Source organism: Onychostruthus taczanowskii, unplaced genomic scaffold (assembly GCF_017590055.1).
Source record: "Onychostruthus taczanowskii isolate IOZ18803 unplaced genomic scaffold, ASM1759005v1 scaffold9, whole genome shotgun sequence".
In the NCBI taxonomy this organism is placed as follows: Eukaryota; Metazoa; Chordata; class Aves; order Passeriformes; family Passeridae; genus Onychostruthus; species Onychostruthus taczanowskii.
In genome coordinates this window covers 4,597,075-4,613,360 of record NW_024506993.1, presented here as the reverse complement: position 1 = coordinate 4,613,360, position 16,286 = coordinate 4,597,075, and the positions used below count along the sequence as shown (strand labels likewise).

The following is a 16,286-nucleotide window of genomic DNA, read 5'->3' as shown; positions in this document are numbered from 1 at the left end:
TGTGACTTTCTCTGTAACTCCATCTTGTTTTCCTGGCAACTTAATGAAGATATTTTACCTGGGAATAAATGATCAACTCTTGGGACAGAAGCTGTATTCTCTGTTATCTGTCCCGGTGGATCTGGTGTTAGGTAAGGGATGGCAAAGCTCTCATTTGCTTTTGGGGTTGAGATTCAGTTTTGGCCTTCAAAAGTGTTCCCTGGATGTGCTGCGCCCAAAGTGGCTGGAGTGCAATTAGCATTACCATTAATTATGTTTTACCAAAAAAAGGACAAAAAGTAATTGAAATGCCCCAGTTTGGTTGAAATTGAAATGTTCTGGTAGCAAGCAATTGTAAAGCCTTGCACGTCCCCTTTTGATGCAGATTTTCTTTCAGATATATTAGTATTTAAACTGTAATAGATGTTTTAGTAATTGGTTGAATCCTTGCTTCAGAAAGTCTTTTCTTTAAATTTGTCTCTGTTTCTGTGTAGAACAGAATTGCAAAAAATAAATTCCAGTGCTTGACTAGCTCTTGTTTGGCATGAAGTTGTAGAGCACTTAAAATTCCTCATACAACAGCTTTAATTGCTTGCTAATCTTGCCTAAAGATTGGCTGAGAATGTCAGCTCAGTTCTCCTGTTGCTTATTCTCAGTAGCACAGACTGCAAATGCTTGGGGAAAATGTACTGGGAGCGTTTTCTGTAGAACGTGGGTGAAGGGGTATGGAAACACTTGCCTAGAGGTCAAACTGTTGACGTTTTAGTAGTTGGTTATTGATCTCTATCAGCAGCCTGACAGCTGTATAGCTTTTGTAGAATGAGTTAATAATTTCTTGGTGTGATGCAAAATCAACACCCAATTGACCCGAGCCCCTGAGTGTGACCCTGTGGAAGGGGATGGTGTGAGATGCTGCTCCCAGCACGTCTGCTCTGCTCCACAGAGCCCTCCTCAATGAGCAGCTCTCCTGGACAAAGCCTGCCCGATAGCTGTGCCTTCCTCTTTCCTTCCCACGTTGTGCTGGCCTTTGATGAATGTGTTAGTGCTCATGTTGGTGGCTGTTCCCTTTTTTTAGAAACAAATCTTACCCACAGTAACTCTATATCCACAGTGAGTAATGGAGAAATCATTGCTCGTTAATGATTCACTTGCAGGTTCCTGTATTGCTCTTGCTCAGTCACTGGTGTTGCTGTTGGCTCCGAAGTGTTGCTCAGCCGAGCACTTAGACCTGATTTTCATAGTTTCTGTGGGGTTGTTGTAATGGCAGGGTGGTGGGTGGCTGCCCTTGGTTACTGGTTGTCTTGTCCAAAAGATACCCCTCCAGAGCTGGTCCTGATGATGCTCTTGGCAGGATTGAAGAACTTCTGTGCTGTTAAACCTTTTCAACTGCTTGAAGACCACTTTTACCAGTTATTTTTTGTTAGTTTGCAAAAACTGGTGTTGGGTGTTTGCTTAAAAACTACCTCATGATTTACTTCTCCTGCTGTGTGTATCCCCTCTGTGCTCAAAGGTTAAATACTAAACTTGGAATTTCCATTTTGAACCTTATTTTCGGGTAGAGTTCTCATCCCAGCCTCTCCAAAGTGTTTGTTTTCTGTGTGCACACTTGGTGATCCACTTTCTTGGGAAATGCCAGTGCTTTGCTGCTGCACTTATATGAATGGTGCCTCTAATCAAGGAGCAAAAGCATACTTCAGCTTTTAATAACTCAGAAAGAGAATCCTGAAGAATGCCTGGGGTCACAGAGTCCAGTCCTTTGTCTTGGTCGTGCCTGTCATATCCTCCCTGGGCTGATTGAGTTACGCAGACAGAGCTTGCCTAATAATTCAGCTTCCTATTTTGTAACAGTCATTATTGTAGGCTGTTTCATGGTGCTATTGTTCAAATAAACTAAGGAAAAAAAAATAATAGAAAAGGGCTCACACAAGAACAAGAGGATGCTTTCGCTGCTTTTGGCTTGGTTACTTCCTGTGAAAAAAAACAAAAACATTTGCCGAGCAATGCTTGGGATCATTCAGGAGCAGTCAGCCCAATATCAGAAATTAATAAGCTAAAAACCCCTAGAGGCTTTAGGATGGAAAAATGCTGTGGCTTGACTTTTGCATATTCAGCATCTTTTTTTTTCTTGATGTCTACTCACCTTCCAGCATGGGCAGCCAACGCTGAGTGGCTCCGAGTCATTTTCCAGCACTATTTGTAGGATAACGGAGGCCTTGGGCTTGATTGTGCTACATTTCAATCCATGATTGGTATAAAATCTGCACCCCAAAAAAAGGAAGGAGAGGGACATGGCCTTTGCTTGGCCAGGGGCATGAGCATGGGAGGAGCAGGAGGCTACAGCAGACCCCAAGCCAAAGGGGGTTGTGTGGTGGGAGGCTTCATCAAATAAAGTGTGGCAGACTTGGGGTCTGTTATTTTTATTGCTTTCAGAAGTTCCTGTACTGATTTGATTGCAGAGAGCAAAAGCAGAATTTTGTACTGACAGTAGTTATTGTGGCTTTTCTTGTTTCTTTTTCTCACACAAGGGAAGGCTTTCCTGCGGTCATTCTCCCACTGTTACTTCACAGCAATGGCTTCATCCCCTCTCTGTTTTCTTCCTCTCTTCTTGCCCTTCTCCACTTTCTCTTCCCCACATGCTGCCCTTTCCCTGTGTGCCACCTGTTTGCTCCTGGCACAGTTGGGCTGGGCAGGAGCTGGGAGCTGCCAGAGCTCCTCTGCCTCCCTTCCCTGTGTGCCACCTGTTTGCTCCTGGCACAGTTGGGCTGGGCAGGAGCCGAAGCTGCCAGAGCTCCTCTGCCTCCCTGAATCCATCAGCTCTCCTGCCAGGGAGCTCAGACCTGCCTCTGCCTTCCAGTGTGAGCAAGAATGTCTCTGTTCAGATTTATTTTTTAATTGAACACCCAGTGTCTCAAATGAAGGAGCACAAAATGTGATTTTAAAAATTTTTTTTGAGGGAAACCCCTTAGAACAGCCTGAGATCGCTCCACATCATGTTGATCACAGAAATTGTTCCAGAGTCCTGGGCCTAAGCTCATATGGGGAAACGGCCCTGGATCAATGAAAGAAAACATTCAGCAATGTGCATTTTATACAAGCATTTAAAGTTTTTTTTTTTTTTTTTGGTTTTGTTTAGTAATAAAAGGAACAAAGCTATTATTAGTGACCATGGGCTTGGGAGTTTGCTAAAGCAGCAATAGTTACTCATCTGTTTTCATTTGCAGAAGTGTTCTAACAAAGGCAGCCACAAATGCAGCAGCAGGGTTAGGAGGTGGATGGTAGGAGTGGAAGTGCAGTTTCTGGAAGCCAGTGCTTACTGAGACCTTTCTGTTTAGTCTTGGTTCTGTGGCCAGCAGGAGCTCAGGTCCCAGGGAGCTCTTGCCTTGCCTTGGATTGAAACGTGGAAGGATGAATCCCCTGGGTAAGTCCTTGGTCCTTTTTCTTCTTGTCCCTCCTGGTGCCAGCCTGGGGTTGTGCCTTCACGTCAGCTCCTGCAGCTGGCTGGCAGAGATGGAGAAGAAGCAGTGGTATATGATCATTTTATTTTAGTTTTCCCTCTCTCCTCCTGGCCCAGGTAGGAATAAAATGGAGAAATTACCTGACTTGGAACCACAAAAACTCCAATATTTTCTTGCTCATTTCTTTTTCTTTTTCAAACCAGCTGAACAAGCGTGCACAAGACCTTTTGCATGTGCTTTCATGTGCAGCCAGCTGGGTCAGGGTTTGCTCTGTGGCAGATGCTGTGGACTGCAGAGCTGGCTCTGTGCATGGAGGGATCCACACTGCCTGCGAGGGCAGTTTCCTCAGGTGCAGCAAGGGCAGGCAGGTTTTTGGCTCAAAATGCTGTGCTGTGCCCAAAGATTCTATGGGAAGTCAGAAGGAAATACTGCTGTTGATTTCCTTGGGTTTGGGACCATGTCCCCCCTAAGTTTGGTTGTGATGTGCTGAATCTGTGCCTGAATTTAATGTTGGAATTAAGTGCTGCGTGAGAGTTGCTGTGTAATAATCTCAACCAGCCTCTTTTTCTCCCCAATCCTGCAGCAGTAAAAAGTCTGATTTGCAATTTGAGTTTATATCCTGAGGTTGGTATGACAAATACCATGAGAAATAACTTGAATAAGTAACAAATTTCAGGAATTGCTGTTTGCCCACATGTCTGCGTGCTGAAGATACAAACTTAAAACCATGGAATTGCAGAAGACCTAACTGGAAAGGAGAGATGCAGAAGGAAAACTCTTGTAACTCTTGTTAGTGCACAGAGATCTGTTGGGGCAACTGAGCCACAACCTAGAAAGTTGCAATTATTTTTCTAGTGTCAGAAATTATACTGGGATAAAAGATAAGCAGGGGAGGAGTCATTGAGCTGCTTTATCATGCTGCTTACAGAAATGTGAAATTTAGCATGATAATTGAATGAAAGGTCTTATCTGTAGCTACGGTTGCTAATGGCCAAAAACTGACATCTAAGAGGACAGATTATGTAATTTGCACCATCGTTGTAAATACATAATTTTTTTTCCTGGATTTCATGCAAACATTTTTTAAAAAAACAAACCTTCTCTCTGCACTGTGTGAATAATATTTTGCTTTCAAAGATGCCAGACTTCTGGGAGTAGACTGATGGAATAAGAAAGATGTCAAACTTGATGATATTTTTACACGTGGCATGTTGGAAGGCCTTTTTGGTTTTTAGGAGTGGGTTATTAACATTTTTCATCTTCTAGTTTTCTTTCCTTTTATCGTTTTGAAGGTTTTGCAAGCGTAATAAAGTATGTAGGCACAAAAGTTTGAAGTGACCTGGCACTAGAGGGAACAAAGAAACCTTCACACTCTTGAAACAGGATTCTGCACACAGAACTCCAGCTTGCTCAGTTTTCCTCCATGGCAAACAAATTTTTGAAGTTTACTTTGGCCGGAATTCCCACCACCATTATGTTAAACAGAAATGGGTGTTTCCAAGCAGCATGTTTCTTTGTTGCCATGCGGAAATACAGTTTTAAATCTGTTTTCTGTAGGCACTTTATTTTGCTTTTCATTTCCTTGTCTTCTTCCCATGCATCCATAGCTTCCCAACACCACTGGGAATCTTGGAATAATAGATTGGTTTGAGTTGGAAGGGACCTTAAAGATCATCCAGTTCCAACCCCCCTGCCATGGGCAGGGACACCTTCTACTAGACCAGATCGCTCAAACTATTTTGGGATAAATAGTTATATTCATGTTTTTAATTGAAATGAGGGAAGAACTTTGTTCTGGCTTGAACTTCACTGCTTACATTTTTTTGCATGTGAAATGTTAACTGATAAAAAGTGCCTGCAGGTTGGGATCCACCTTAGATTTACGTATTTGTTTTTTCAGTCCTAAGGAACTTTATTACATTTAATCTCAAATGAAGAATTATAAAGAGGGGCTTTGCTGTAGAAAATCTATCAGTTTTCTGCCAACATATTTTTTTTCTTTTGTGCTGTAGTGATTATGGAAAACCTTATAGAAAACCCCTTTTGTATAGCTTCTTGGAGGGTAGTATTTGAGAGGTTGATAAAATGATGCTGCTGTTGAATAATGTGATGAGAAAATTATAATTCTTGGAGTTTTTGTGCTTAAAACGTGTTTTTTCACCAGGCTAAGGCTATTCAGCCCATCCCTGCCATCTCCAGCTGTTACTTGCATGTGGACATGGAAAGGGCTTTTTTTTCACCCTCTCAAACATTCACTGGAATCACAGTAGCCTTTTATTGCCTTTTTATTTTTAATGGTAGTATATTGAGGTTTTTCTTAACTAAGGAGTGGTACAGTTTACCTGAAGAAGTAACTGTCAGGCTGGTTTTGGTGTCAGCATCTCCCTTCTGGCACTTGCTAATGCTTCATCTGCATTTTTTGTCCTGGGCCACCACAGTACCAAGGTCTTGGACCTGGTTGAAAGCCCTTTGGCCTGGGAACTGCTTTATTCTGGCTGACTCTGCAATTCCCAATTTACCTGGTGCTGGTTCTGCGGAGGCATGTGGTGGGATGGGTGGAGAAAATTGATTATTATGGTTTTTTGCCTAGGGCTTTTTTCCTCTTGTTTCAGGGAATTTCTCAATCCCAGGCTGTAAAGATTTAATGTGCTGTTTTTTCAGTAGTACTTAACACTTGTAAGATTTTTACAAACATACATAATCACTCAAATATTAAAGACTACAGTTTCAGCAACTTGGATATGGACTTAATTTAATCACAAGAATATATTAATGCATTTGATCTGCTTTGGGTTTTTTTAGTGTAGCTTTTTCAGCTTAGCATTGCTGTCTATTTTTGAGCTCATCTTTGCTTTTCCCGAGTTACTTTTAATAAATGATTTTAGCAGCAGGAGCTAGTGTAAGTGTCCTTAGAAAGCACTTGCTCTGCCAGACAGGAAGGTGTTTTTCAGGTTCCATACTTTGGTTTTGTGTACTTAATTATTACTTCTTTCAGAATAAATTAGCCTGTATTAAAAGCGCACCGGAGGCTGGAGTTCTTTGTTCCCAGGCTGGAAATAACATGGTCAGTGAAGGTGTTTTCATTATGCTCTACTCTTGAACTTCAGGGGAAATTTTGGATGGCATGTTCAGGACGTTGAACTGTTAGAGGCTGTCAAAGGTTTGGGTTTTCATGCTGCTGTAACAAACTGAAAGGTTCTTCTTTGCTAAGCCTCTGAGCAGGTGTTGTAAGAGCCTGGCAGCTTCAGCTTCAGTTCTGTGTTGCTTGTCAGTGCTGAGTAGGATAACAGGACATGGCTGTTGGCTACAGAGGATGGAGCATTCTGGGGTTTAGAGGTGTGATTTCCCCTTCTGTCTGTAGTGCCCAGGCTGTGTGTCCCCAAGGGGCTCTGCTCTAAAGCCTTGTGTTGGAAGTCATTATGGGTGATGGTGGCTGTTGGACCCTCCAGCTGCTGTCTTCTCTTCAAAAGGTATCCCTCTTAAATCTGCTCTGAATGAAACCTCCTGCCATGCATGCCTTCTGTCTGCTTTAGGATGTCTCTTTTTGTAGTAGCTGTTTCTTGAGTTTGTTTGTTTTGGGGGAACCTCTAGTCCTTAATTTAGAAAGGGGGGGTTGCATTTTGAGGTATTATTTACTGCTTTAATCCAGCACAGTGTATGTGAAAGGAAGAGCTCCTGTTGTGTGCAGTATTCTAGCACTACTTCGGATCCATCTGCTCTGCTAGAGTTTGCTCTGCATCCGTCCTTTTGGAGCCTCTGGCTGCAGGGCATCTTCTGTGTTCAGGAAATGGCTGGACATGGCACTCGGTGCTCTGTTCTGGTTCACAAGGTGGTGGCTGGTCAAAGGTTGGACTTGATGATCTAAAGGTCTTCTCCAACCTTACTGATTCTGTGATTCTGTGTCCTGCTATTCATTGCTGGTTGCTTTATTCCACAGTGACCTACTTTGATTAGGCAACCAGTCTTTATTTGCAAAGGAGCATGTTGTTCCTTCGCCAGTCCTCCAGCTGGAAATGGTTTCAGGTCTGAACTTCTCAGAATGAGACTGTTGATACCAATTTAATCTTGTTCATGGCTGGTTTATATCGCTTGGTGACATGCCAGGGTTGTTCTCTCCTGGGTGTTTGTTTCTCTGCTGTATTTATAGACAGCAACACTCACTCCTGTCAACCTCCAAACTTTTCTTTAGCTTCCCACTATAACATGGGCTTGTTTCCCTTGTCCCCTCAATTTTAGCTCCATGTTCTTGAGCATGTTGCCCCAGCAGGAGCCCTTGCCCACAAGGCACACACAGGTTTTGCACTTGGGACACAGTGCTTCTCCATCCTCTCTGGCATTGCCTTGTCTGATACAGCCTGAGGCTGCTGCTTTTTGTGCTTTGCAGTGCTTGGCCACTTGTGACATCGGGAGTGACTCATTCCCCTGGGCTCCTCTCAGTCCCATTGAGTTTAAATTCATCAGGGAAATACAGATGATGTACCATATCCTGTTGTGCTTTGAAAGATCCTAATGGAGTTGTGGCAGCTCACCAGAAGGATGAGCTGTTTCTCTTGACCTGTGATCTGAAACAATACAGACCAAATCCAACAGATACAAATCAAGGGGAATTTTATCCATGAGTTGCTTCCTCGAAATGTCAGTGGATCCAAGGCTGGAGCCTGAACAGAGGCATTTGAAACAGATGTTTCAGGTTAATAGAGAAGAGATTGAAGAGCTTATTTTGAAAGAAAATAACTGGGAATATGAAGAGGGATACAGGAAAGCCAGTGTGCAATTCAGGTGTGTAATCTGGTAATAAATTTAATTGCTGTCCCTTTATGTGGGGAGGACAAGAAGTGTAACTGTACCTTGCAGCCATGGTAAAGGCTGGCAGGAGTTCAGCATGGATTGAGACTTGGAATTGTTGAAATTCTTCAAACATAGCAAAACAAGGCTGTGTTAAAATCAGAGAGCCAGGAGGGCAGGGTGAGAGCCCAGGTCCTCGTTGGTGCCTTGCTGTTCCTGAAGCCACTGCTGCAGGATGTTTATTTGGGGTGACGCTGCTGTTTCACCCTTTGCCTCTTTACCCTTTTTATCCCAGCTCAGGGCTCTGCCAGACGGCTGGGGAAGAGGGGACAAAGCTCCATCTAGTGTGGAAAGGGAGATGTCTGGGAGCTGGCCAAATGAGAAATCCTACAGAAGCTGCCTTTCCCTAGTCCAGGCATGGGGCTTGTTTTTTTGGCTGTTTTTGTTTTGGGGTTTGTTTTGGCAGCTTGTGTATAGGATTGCAAAGTGCTTTGGCTGTGCAGGTCTTAATTGAATAACTCTGGCATTGACAGCTGATGTTCATTTTTGGTACTCTGGAAGTGTGTGCAGGATAGTACTGGCTTTAATGCAACTTTAAGTAGTCTGTAGTGTCAATTCAAGGCAAATTTAAATATATATCCTTCTATTAAGATTAGGAGTTCTATGGCCAGGTTGTAGCTGTGTGAAGGGAAGTGGCACAGAAGTATAACACTTTGAAGGTAGAATATCTTAGTTAAAGATGAAGTTCAAGATTTGTACAAAAATAAACTATAGTAAGATAGATGATAAAAGCTGTTATCCATTTATACTTGCATTATGTGCTTTTAGAAACAAGAAAGAATAGAAAAGAATCTTGTTTGTTCTGGAGTTTGTAGAAAAAAGCCTTTTTTCCCCCCCCTAAATACTTGCAAAGCCAGTTGCAGTTCCTGAATGTGGAAGGCAAAAATATTTTCAGTGTATTAGATATATATTGGCAACTAAGCATCAAGCAGCCACTAAATTTCTGAATTCAGTAATGGTTGTATGAAAAAAAAAACGACTACAGGTTAATCCTGATTTATGTGGGTTATGAAGGAAACATTTTTTTATTTTCCTTAATCCACCTGTGATGTTCCATTCTTACCCAAGCACATGCCTGCTTGTCCTCCTGCCTGCAGTACCACAGTGCCAAAGACCACTGGGAGCAATTGGTCCCTTCCCAAAGTGGTAGATCAATGTAATCTGTGGGAATTTGGGATCAAGCATCTCTGTGGGTTTTCATTGTTGTTTTGGGGGTTTTCATTGTTTCCAGCTTGTTGGGAATATTGGCCTGCCTTTTGTTTCCAGCTTGTTGGGAATATTGGGGATTGTTCCTGCTGGAGGAGGATCATGAGGAGTAGAAGGTGGTGAGTGCAGAGAAGGTGAAGTTTTCTTCCACACTGGTAGGCTGAGGTGAAAGCAGGGTTTGTAGCACTGACTTTTCTGAGCCAAGAGGATGAAGAAGTGGCAGGGTCACTTTGCTCCAGCAGCACGTTTCCCCCAAAGGTGCAGCTGCAGGTCCTGACTGAGAGCTGCTACAATACTGCTTTTTAGGGACAGCAGTACAGTTGACTGCTGGGCTCCAGCAAGTCTAGAGCTGCACATCATTTCCAGGTGACTTTGCTGCATGTTTATGAACCTGGCTCACTAATGTAGCGCTGTACAGTCGCCTGCTGAAGCCTAAAATAACAGAAGGTGTGAAATGCTGCTCCACAACAATGGTGGGTGCTCCAGCAGGTACTTTGCCAAGGTCATAAATGCTAAGTAAACCAGATTAAACAAAACCCTGTTGCAGGAATGCATGATTAACTGTAGTCTTTGCAGGATTTATTGGTTATAAGCTAAGCCCTGCCTTTTTTTTTTTTTTTGTCCTAGTAACTAAGGCAGATGTGAACTTCAAGTCCAGTGAAACATTTTTTTGGCTCTTGCCTCTGTTTACATGATTCAGGAGTTTGCAGTAGTTCCACAACAAATATAGCTTTGAACAGAAATAGCCATTCAAGTGCTGTGCTTCTGGCAGTGCAGAACAGATTAGGAGGGTCTGACAGAAAGGCTTGTAAATAGTTTTGAGTTGGCTGCTCTTTTTTCAAAAGTAAACCAAGGGCTGTAATGTATTTTGAAAAATAAGAAGTGTGTTCCTGCTACAAGTGGCACAGACAACATGGCTTAGTTGTGACTGAACTGTGCAGAACATGGGCTGTGCTGAACAGTTTTACTTGAGAAAATCCCGTTTTCTAGAAACTCAGCAGCCGTGTTAATCTTTGAGATTGTATTTGGTAGCATGAAGTTATTTCTGAAGATTTTTCCTGTCTCCTCTTTGAGATGTGCTTGTGCATTTTAGATACAACATAAGACATGCAGAGCAGAAGGGTGATTGCAAAATTAAATTAAGGCTGTGTATTAGCAGGGTCATATTTGAGGTGTTAAAAGACCTATAAATAGGTTAGGGTGGATCTTTTTGTATATATTTTTGACTTTGTGAAATCAGCAAGTATAAATGTTGCTTGCATATTTTTATTTTGAACAAGACTTCATTCTGTACCCTGGTTTTCATTTGGTATTTCTTTTATTTACATGTGACCCCATGTTTAAGTAATTATTTTCCTCATTTCCTCTCTGATGTTTGTGAACAGTTTCTGGCTTCAAAGAAGATGCAGAATTATTTTGTTGAGGGAAGAGGAGGAATTACCATAATAGTCCTTGGAGATGCAGTTCCCCAGTGCTGAAGGCTTTAAATCAATGCCAAATATTTCTGTGAAAGACTGCAGTTCCTGCAAATGTGGCAAATTTAAAACAGAATTTACAACTGTTGGGTGGCAGGTGAAAAGGTCCCTTCAAATAATATTTGCACTGTCCTGCCCCAGCCATCCTGCCCCACAGTGCACACTCTGAGGTTGTAAGCACTCAGAATCTGTACCCAACTTTGAGAATCCCCAAACTTGGAATTTGGGAGAGGTACCTGGTGACAGAAGGGCTCTTTACTGGGTGTGCCTGTACAGAGGATGCTGCTGACAGCATAGCAATGATGCCTGATGAACTGAGGAGGTTTTCTTCCTCAGGAGCCTTGGTTTGGGATTCTCCCACATCAGGGATGTTGTGAGGACATTGAGTGGCCTAAGCAAGGGAATTGAAGGCCGCCTGTCTTCAGTTGTTTGCAGTTGGGCAATTCCTCTGTTTTGCTTTGCCTCAATTAGCAAGTTTGTAAACATCACTAATGCTTCCTTACATGGACAGCTGGAGCTTATCCCACCTTCCTGTCTGTGCTGTGAAAACCCAAGGCAGCAAGTCTGGCACATCTGTCCTGCAATTGCAGTGTAAATATCCAAATGGTTGGTAAAGTAACTTCCTGCTGAATAAGGGCTTTTTTACCCCCACCCCAAGTAGGTCAGCTTGCACAATCCTCTTTGCCCCAATAACTTTTCCACAAATAGATAAAAAGGTAGAAGAAACATGAGCAATGCTTAAGAGACTCTAAAATTGAAGTTTGTTCTGAGCATGGGGACGCTGAGGAATTGGTTTATGCAGCCTGGGGAGTTGCTTTGTTAGAAAGAAGAGTTGCTAAAGACATTTACTGATCTGATCAGGTCCAGTAATGAACAGCTAGTGCTGTGGCTAGAGACTGAAATGAGAGTTTGCATAATATCTGTCCAAGACTGGTTTAATGTTACAATTATTACAGCGATGGGTTGTTTGTTCCCTTGCATGTTGTTTTTAGTGTTGTGAGCAAGTCCGACGTGCTGACAATGCCAACATACCGAGCACAGAATTCACTGTGTGGTTCTCATCATGACTGTTTGGGATTCTTAATCATTTAAAGCAGATCTTCTATAAACACTTTCCCTTTTGCTCCTCAAGATCCTGTTTGCTCAGCATGCCAGAGCGAGGATGTCATCTGCAGGAGATGAGGCTTCCAGCTGCCTCATCCTCTTTGGAAAGCCTTGAATAGTGCTGTAACAGTGCAGTCAATAAGCAGAAAACCTTGGATGAATGGAAAGGTTTAGGCTGGGGATTGCTGGTCCTGGTAAGCCTTGAGGGACACCATGGCTTTTTAGCTGGGAAGGAGTCTGGGCATGTGAATTATGGATACAGGCTGTGGGCATTACATGGTTGGGCCTTATCTTGTGCTGAAAACTGCCTCTGTGAATAAACTTGCTATCCAGCTGTGGAAGTGATAATTTCTAAACCAAGATACGATGGAAAGGTGCTGTGAAGCCAGAGCTGGGCACTGTGTAGTTGTAAAGTATCAAAAAGTGTGGTGGTCATACGTCATCTTCCCTGTCAGCGACAGTGTTATCATTGCTGTTTACCCAGATTAAAAAAGGTAAATTCTGCATTACAAAATCAAAAACTACAGAGATTGCTAGTGGAGCCTTATCTCCTCGCTTTTTCTTTTATCACCTTTTGGTTGTTTTAGCAATCTGGCTTTTTGTTTTGCAAATTTTGTCGAGCCCTTTAGAGAGGGAAGTGCCCATAGATGTGGTGTCTGAAAAATGGTTCAAAAAGCCTTTAACAAGGTCAGACTTCTAAGTGAAAGGCAAATCTGCATCATGCCTTTTTTTCCTCTTTTATTTTTTGGCAACATTTTCTCTAAGTTTGTGATGGAAACTTCAAAAGTTGGAGGAAAAGCATCAAACCAATATCAGGTAATACAGTCAGCTACATTTAAAATTCCTTTAGCCCTTCATGGGGGGGTTTTGGGAGCTTGAGGTATTTGTGTAGCTGCATGTTCTTTTCCAGCCCGTTTGAGCAGAGGTGGAGCTGGGGAAATGGTGTGTGCACTGTCACATCGGCTCTGTACCATTACAGATGTAGTTCAAGCTCTTGAGGGATGCATGTCCACTGGTTCCTAGGTGGAGGTTCACCCAGCTGAACCTTGAACGTGAAAAAGTTACATCCCAGAAAACAAATTTGTCTTGCACCCACCCTTTCCCTTCATCTTTTTGGTGATAAAGATCGTGAGAAAACGGTGCTGTTACAGGCAGCCCTTATCCACTGATGGTGTTAATGGCCTGATCACACCCCTTTTAATTAATGAATGGGAGAAGTGCTTTCAGTGCCAGCCCGTGTCTTCGGTTTCTCCCATTCCTTGCGGGGCGGTGAGGGTGTTGCAGCCCCTGGGACCCGCTCAGCCCACGGCAGTGCCGGGAATTTACCCCAAATCCCGCGGATCCAGGCGCCCATCAGGAGGCTGCGCGGCGCTCCCATGCAGGTGAGACAGGATGCGGCAGGATGCTGGCTCCAAACTCCTGGGCTGTTTTGGAGTTTTTTCGTGGTACCCCCTGGCCGTGCTGCCTCCCTCCCGTTGTTTTCTCCTCGGTAGGTGCTGGATTGCACAGGTCTGCAGTGCCGGGAGCCGCTGCTCCCTGGGGATTGGAGTTGCCAGGTCCTTATCTGGAGCCTCCCCTGGAGACACAGCCGGCCCGGACGCTGCTCGGCTTTCACCTGGGGGTGCTCAGCACAAGCCCTTGGACACCAAATTTGGGGGGAAAGATGGAAGCTGTTCAGATGTTCATGCCCTGCTCCTTTGACAGCCTGTGTCTGTGAGTGATGCTTTGCCAGAGTGGATGAGTGCGGGGTTGGTTTGGCGTGGTGGAGGTTGTGCTCTGGGAATTGAGGATTGCTGTGCTTGGGACTGGCCACTGTCCTCTGCAGAGCCACAGCAGCTGGGCTGATCAGCTCAGCTACTGATGATGACTTTCAGGAGGGGAAGACTCTTATGTGTAAATATATATACATTTGTGTGTCTCTTGTTCTGAAACTTGATGGCAAAACCGCAGATTTGGGCTCACAGAGGTTCAGTTTCTGTTTAATAAGACTCGGTGTATTATCACTGTTATAATATGGAAATCTTTGAGGATACTTTAGGTTTGCAATTTTTCATCTCCCTTTTAATAGTAGTAAAAGGATTGTAAAATGTGACCTTTGCAGCTTCTGGATCAAACCTCTTAATTTTACCTTGTTCCTTAATCTGGACAAGATCAAGCTTTCCAGGCTATACTGCAAGCTGTGTCCCCAAGTAAATGGGCATTCAAGCAGATCAACTTACGGCATTTTATTAAGTCAACGCTCATGCAAAAGCCACCTCCAGAGCTTAATAATTATTTACTGAGTGCTCCTGGGTCATGAGAGAGGTTTTCATTAAGTTCAGAAAGCATTATGTTCAGCCACTTGTGAAGGTGTGTTTTAAAGACAGGAAGAAAAATGGAAAACTACTACATGGTGTACAACAACTTAAAATTTCTTAGCTGAGGATTGAATATTTTTGTTTGTGGGGTTGGGTTTTGTTGGAGGGGTTTTGTGTGTGGGGGGGGAATTTAAAAATTTTTTTTTTTCAAGGCGGGTTGGTCCTCTGAAATAATTTGATTTGAAATTCAACCCTTATCTCCTTGGTATAGTAGGTGTGCATGGTGGATGGATACTGCAGGGTTTTGCCTTCCCTCCCCAGCCAGGTGCACTCAGTGCATTCAGGCAGATGGGTGGGTTCTGTTCTGGTGTTCAGCCCATGGTGCAGGGCAAGCAGTGCAGCTCAGGATACAGGGGTTTTGTGTGTGGGGGGGGGATTTAAAAATTTTTTTTTTTCAAGGCGGGTTGGTCCTCTGAAATAATTTGATTTGAAATTCAACCCTTATCTCCTTGGTATAGTAGGTGTGCATGGTGGATGGATACTGCAGGGTTTTGCCTTCCCTCCCCAGCCAGGTGCACTCAGTGCATTCAGGCAGATGGGTGGGTGCCTTATGGGCTGTGTTCTGTTCTGGTGTTCAGCCTATGGTGCAGGGGAAGCAGTGCAGGTCAGGATACAAAAGCATTTAGGAGGCATAGAAAACATTTCTTTTGATGATGGAGCAGGGGCAGGCAGCCTATTTCTTTAAACATGCAACCTTCAAATGCGGAAACCTTTCATGTAGGAGCCTGAAACATTGTCCTGGCTTTATTATAAAGGCTGATAAAGGTCTCCACACCGTTTTTGTAACTGCTTTGTCCTTGGCAAGTCAGGACGTAGGAGGGTGCCAAATCTTGGGCTTGTTTTTTTTGCATTGATACTTCAAGCAGCGCCAGGCAGTTGGCGGTGAGCGCAGCGTCGCTGTAACCCACAATCAATTATTAAATGTTAGGAATGAAGTACAAAGTGCTCCAGGGAAAATGCTGTAGTAGTTGGAATCCCTTACCTTGGCTGAAGGGGAAGAGGGATTGTGTAGGGGTTTTTTTTTTATTGTTTGTGGACTTTTTGTGTTTTGTATTAGACGTTTTTTTGGAGTGGTGGTGGTGCGTGCCATCTGGCTTCTCCTTGCATTTATTTTTTTCTTTTGCTATTCTTCACTTTTCTGTCACTTCTTTCTGAGGCAAGCAGCATTGCTGGCCAGCAGGTCAGAAGCTACTACAGGCATTGTTGCTTGAGCCACATATAGGGAACAAAAAGTTTCTTGAGATTTTACTGCTTGGAAGAGAGACTGAAAACAGAATTTGTGCAAATCAACTTTAATTTTGGAGAAGCTCTAGTGATTATCTACGAGTGGTGTTGGGAGCTGTGTGGTGGTCTCCTGTGAAAATGTCTGCTGGAGGTCAAGTATTTAAATAGCCACCATTATAGCATAGAACAATCTTTAAAGCAAGGAGATGAGAGGTTGCCAACTTCACAAGTCAAATGTGGATGCCTTTATTTTCTCTATGAATAATTATGAATGAGATAAGGGTAAGACATAAACAAAAGTGTTTAAATCCAGTGTTATTTCTTTCCTCTGAGATTTGGTGCAGCTCAGTGCATTTCCTGAGGTCCTAAATCTGCTTTTCGTGGCTGATTTCTCAGTGGACTAACCCATTAACAGTTGGTATGAATAGAGGGAAGAGAGCAGCAGCCTCCCTCATATGTGCCATTTCTCAATTAAGAGCAGGGTAGTCCATCCTGCCCAGAGCAAGTGGCTTTGGAGAGTCTTTGTCTAATTTGTCTAAGAAACATTACATTGGAGACATTTTTTAAAATATATTCAGAAATAGTTAAAATTAGAAAGCAAAGTGGAGGTCAGTTTTTTTTTTTTCAGTTCAAAGTCTTCG

The 16,286-nt window shown here is 43.2% G+C and overlaps 1 protein-coding gene across 10 annotated transcripts in view; it reads left to right on the top strand.

Moving 5' to 3' along the window:
- Window positions 1-16,286, top strand: part of MITF (melanocyte inducing transcription factor) — a 97,204-nt gene that overhangs the window by 35,528 nt on the left and 45,390 nt on the right. Inside the window, exon 1 of one of the 10 annotated variants that reach the window (XM_041425888.1) lies at window positions 3,250-3,397. The exons of 5 other annotated variants lie outside the window; for them this stretch is intronic. Coding sequence is in view for 4 of the 5 variants with exons in the window: in XM_041425883.1 (XP_041281817.1) it covers window positions 8,050-8,213 (164 nt within the window). In the remaining variant the exon portion in view is untranslated. Of the gene's footprint in view, window positions 1-3,249; window positions 3,398-8,020; window positions 8,214-16,286 lie in introns of those variants that run through there. 4 more of the 10 variants (XM_041425883.1, XM_041425879.1, XM_041425885.1 and 1 more) reach the window with 4 other exon arrangements.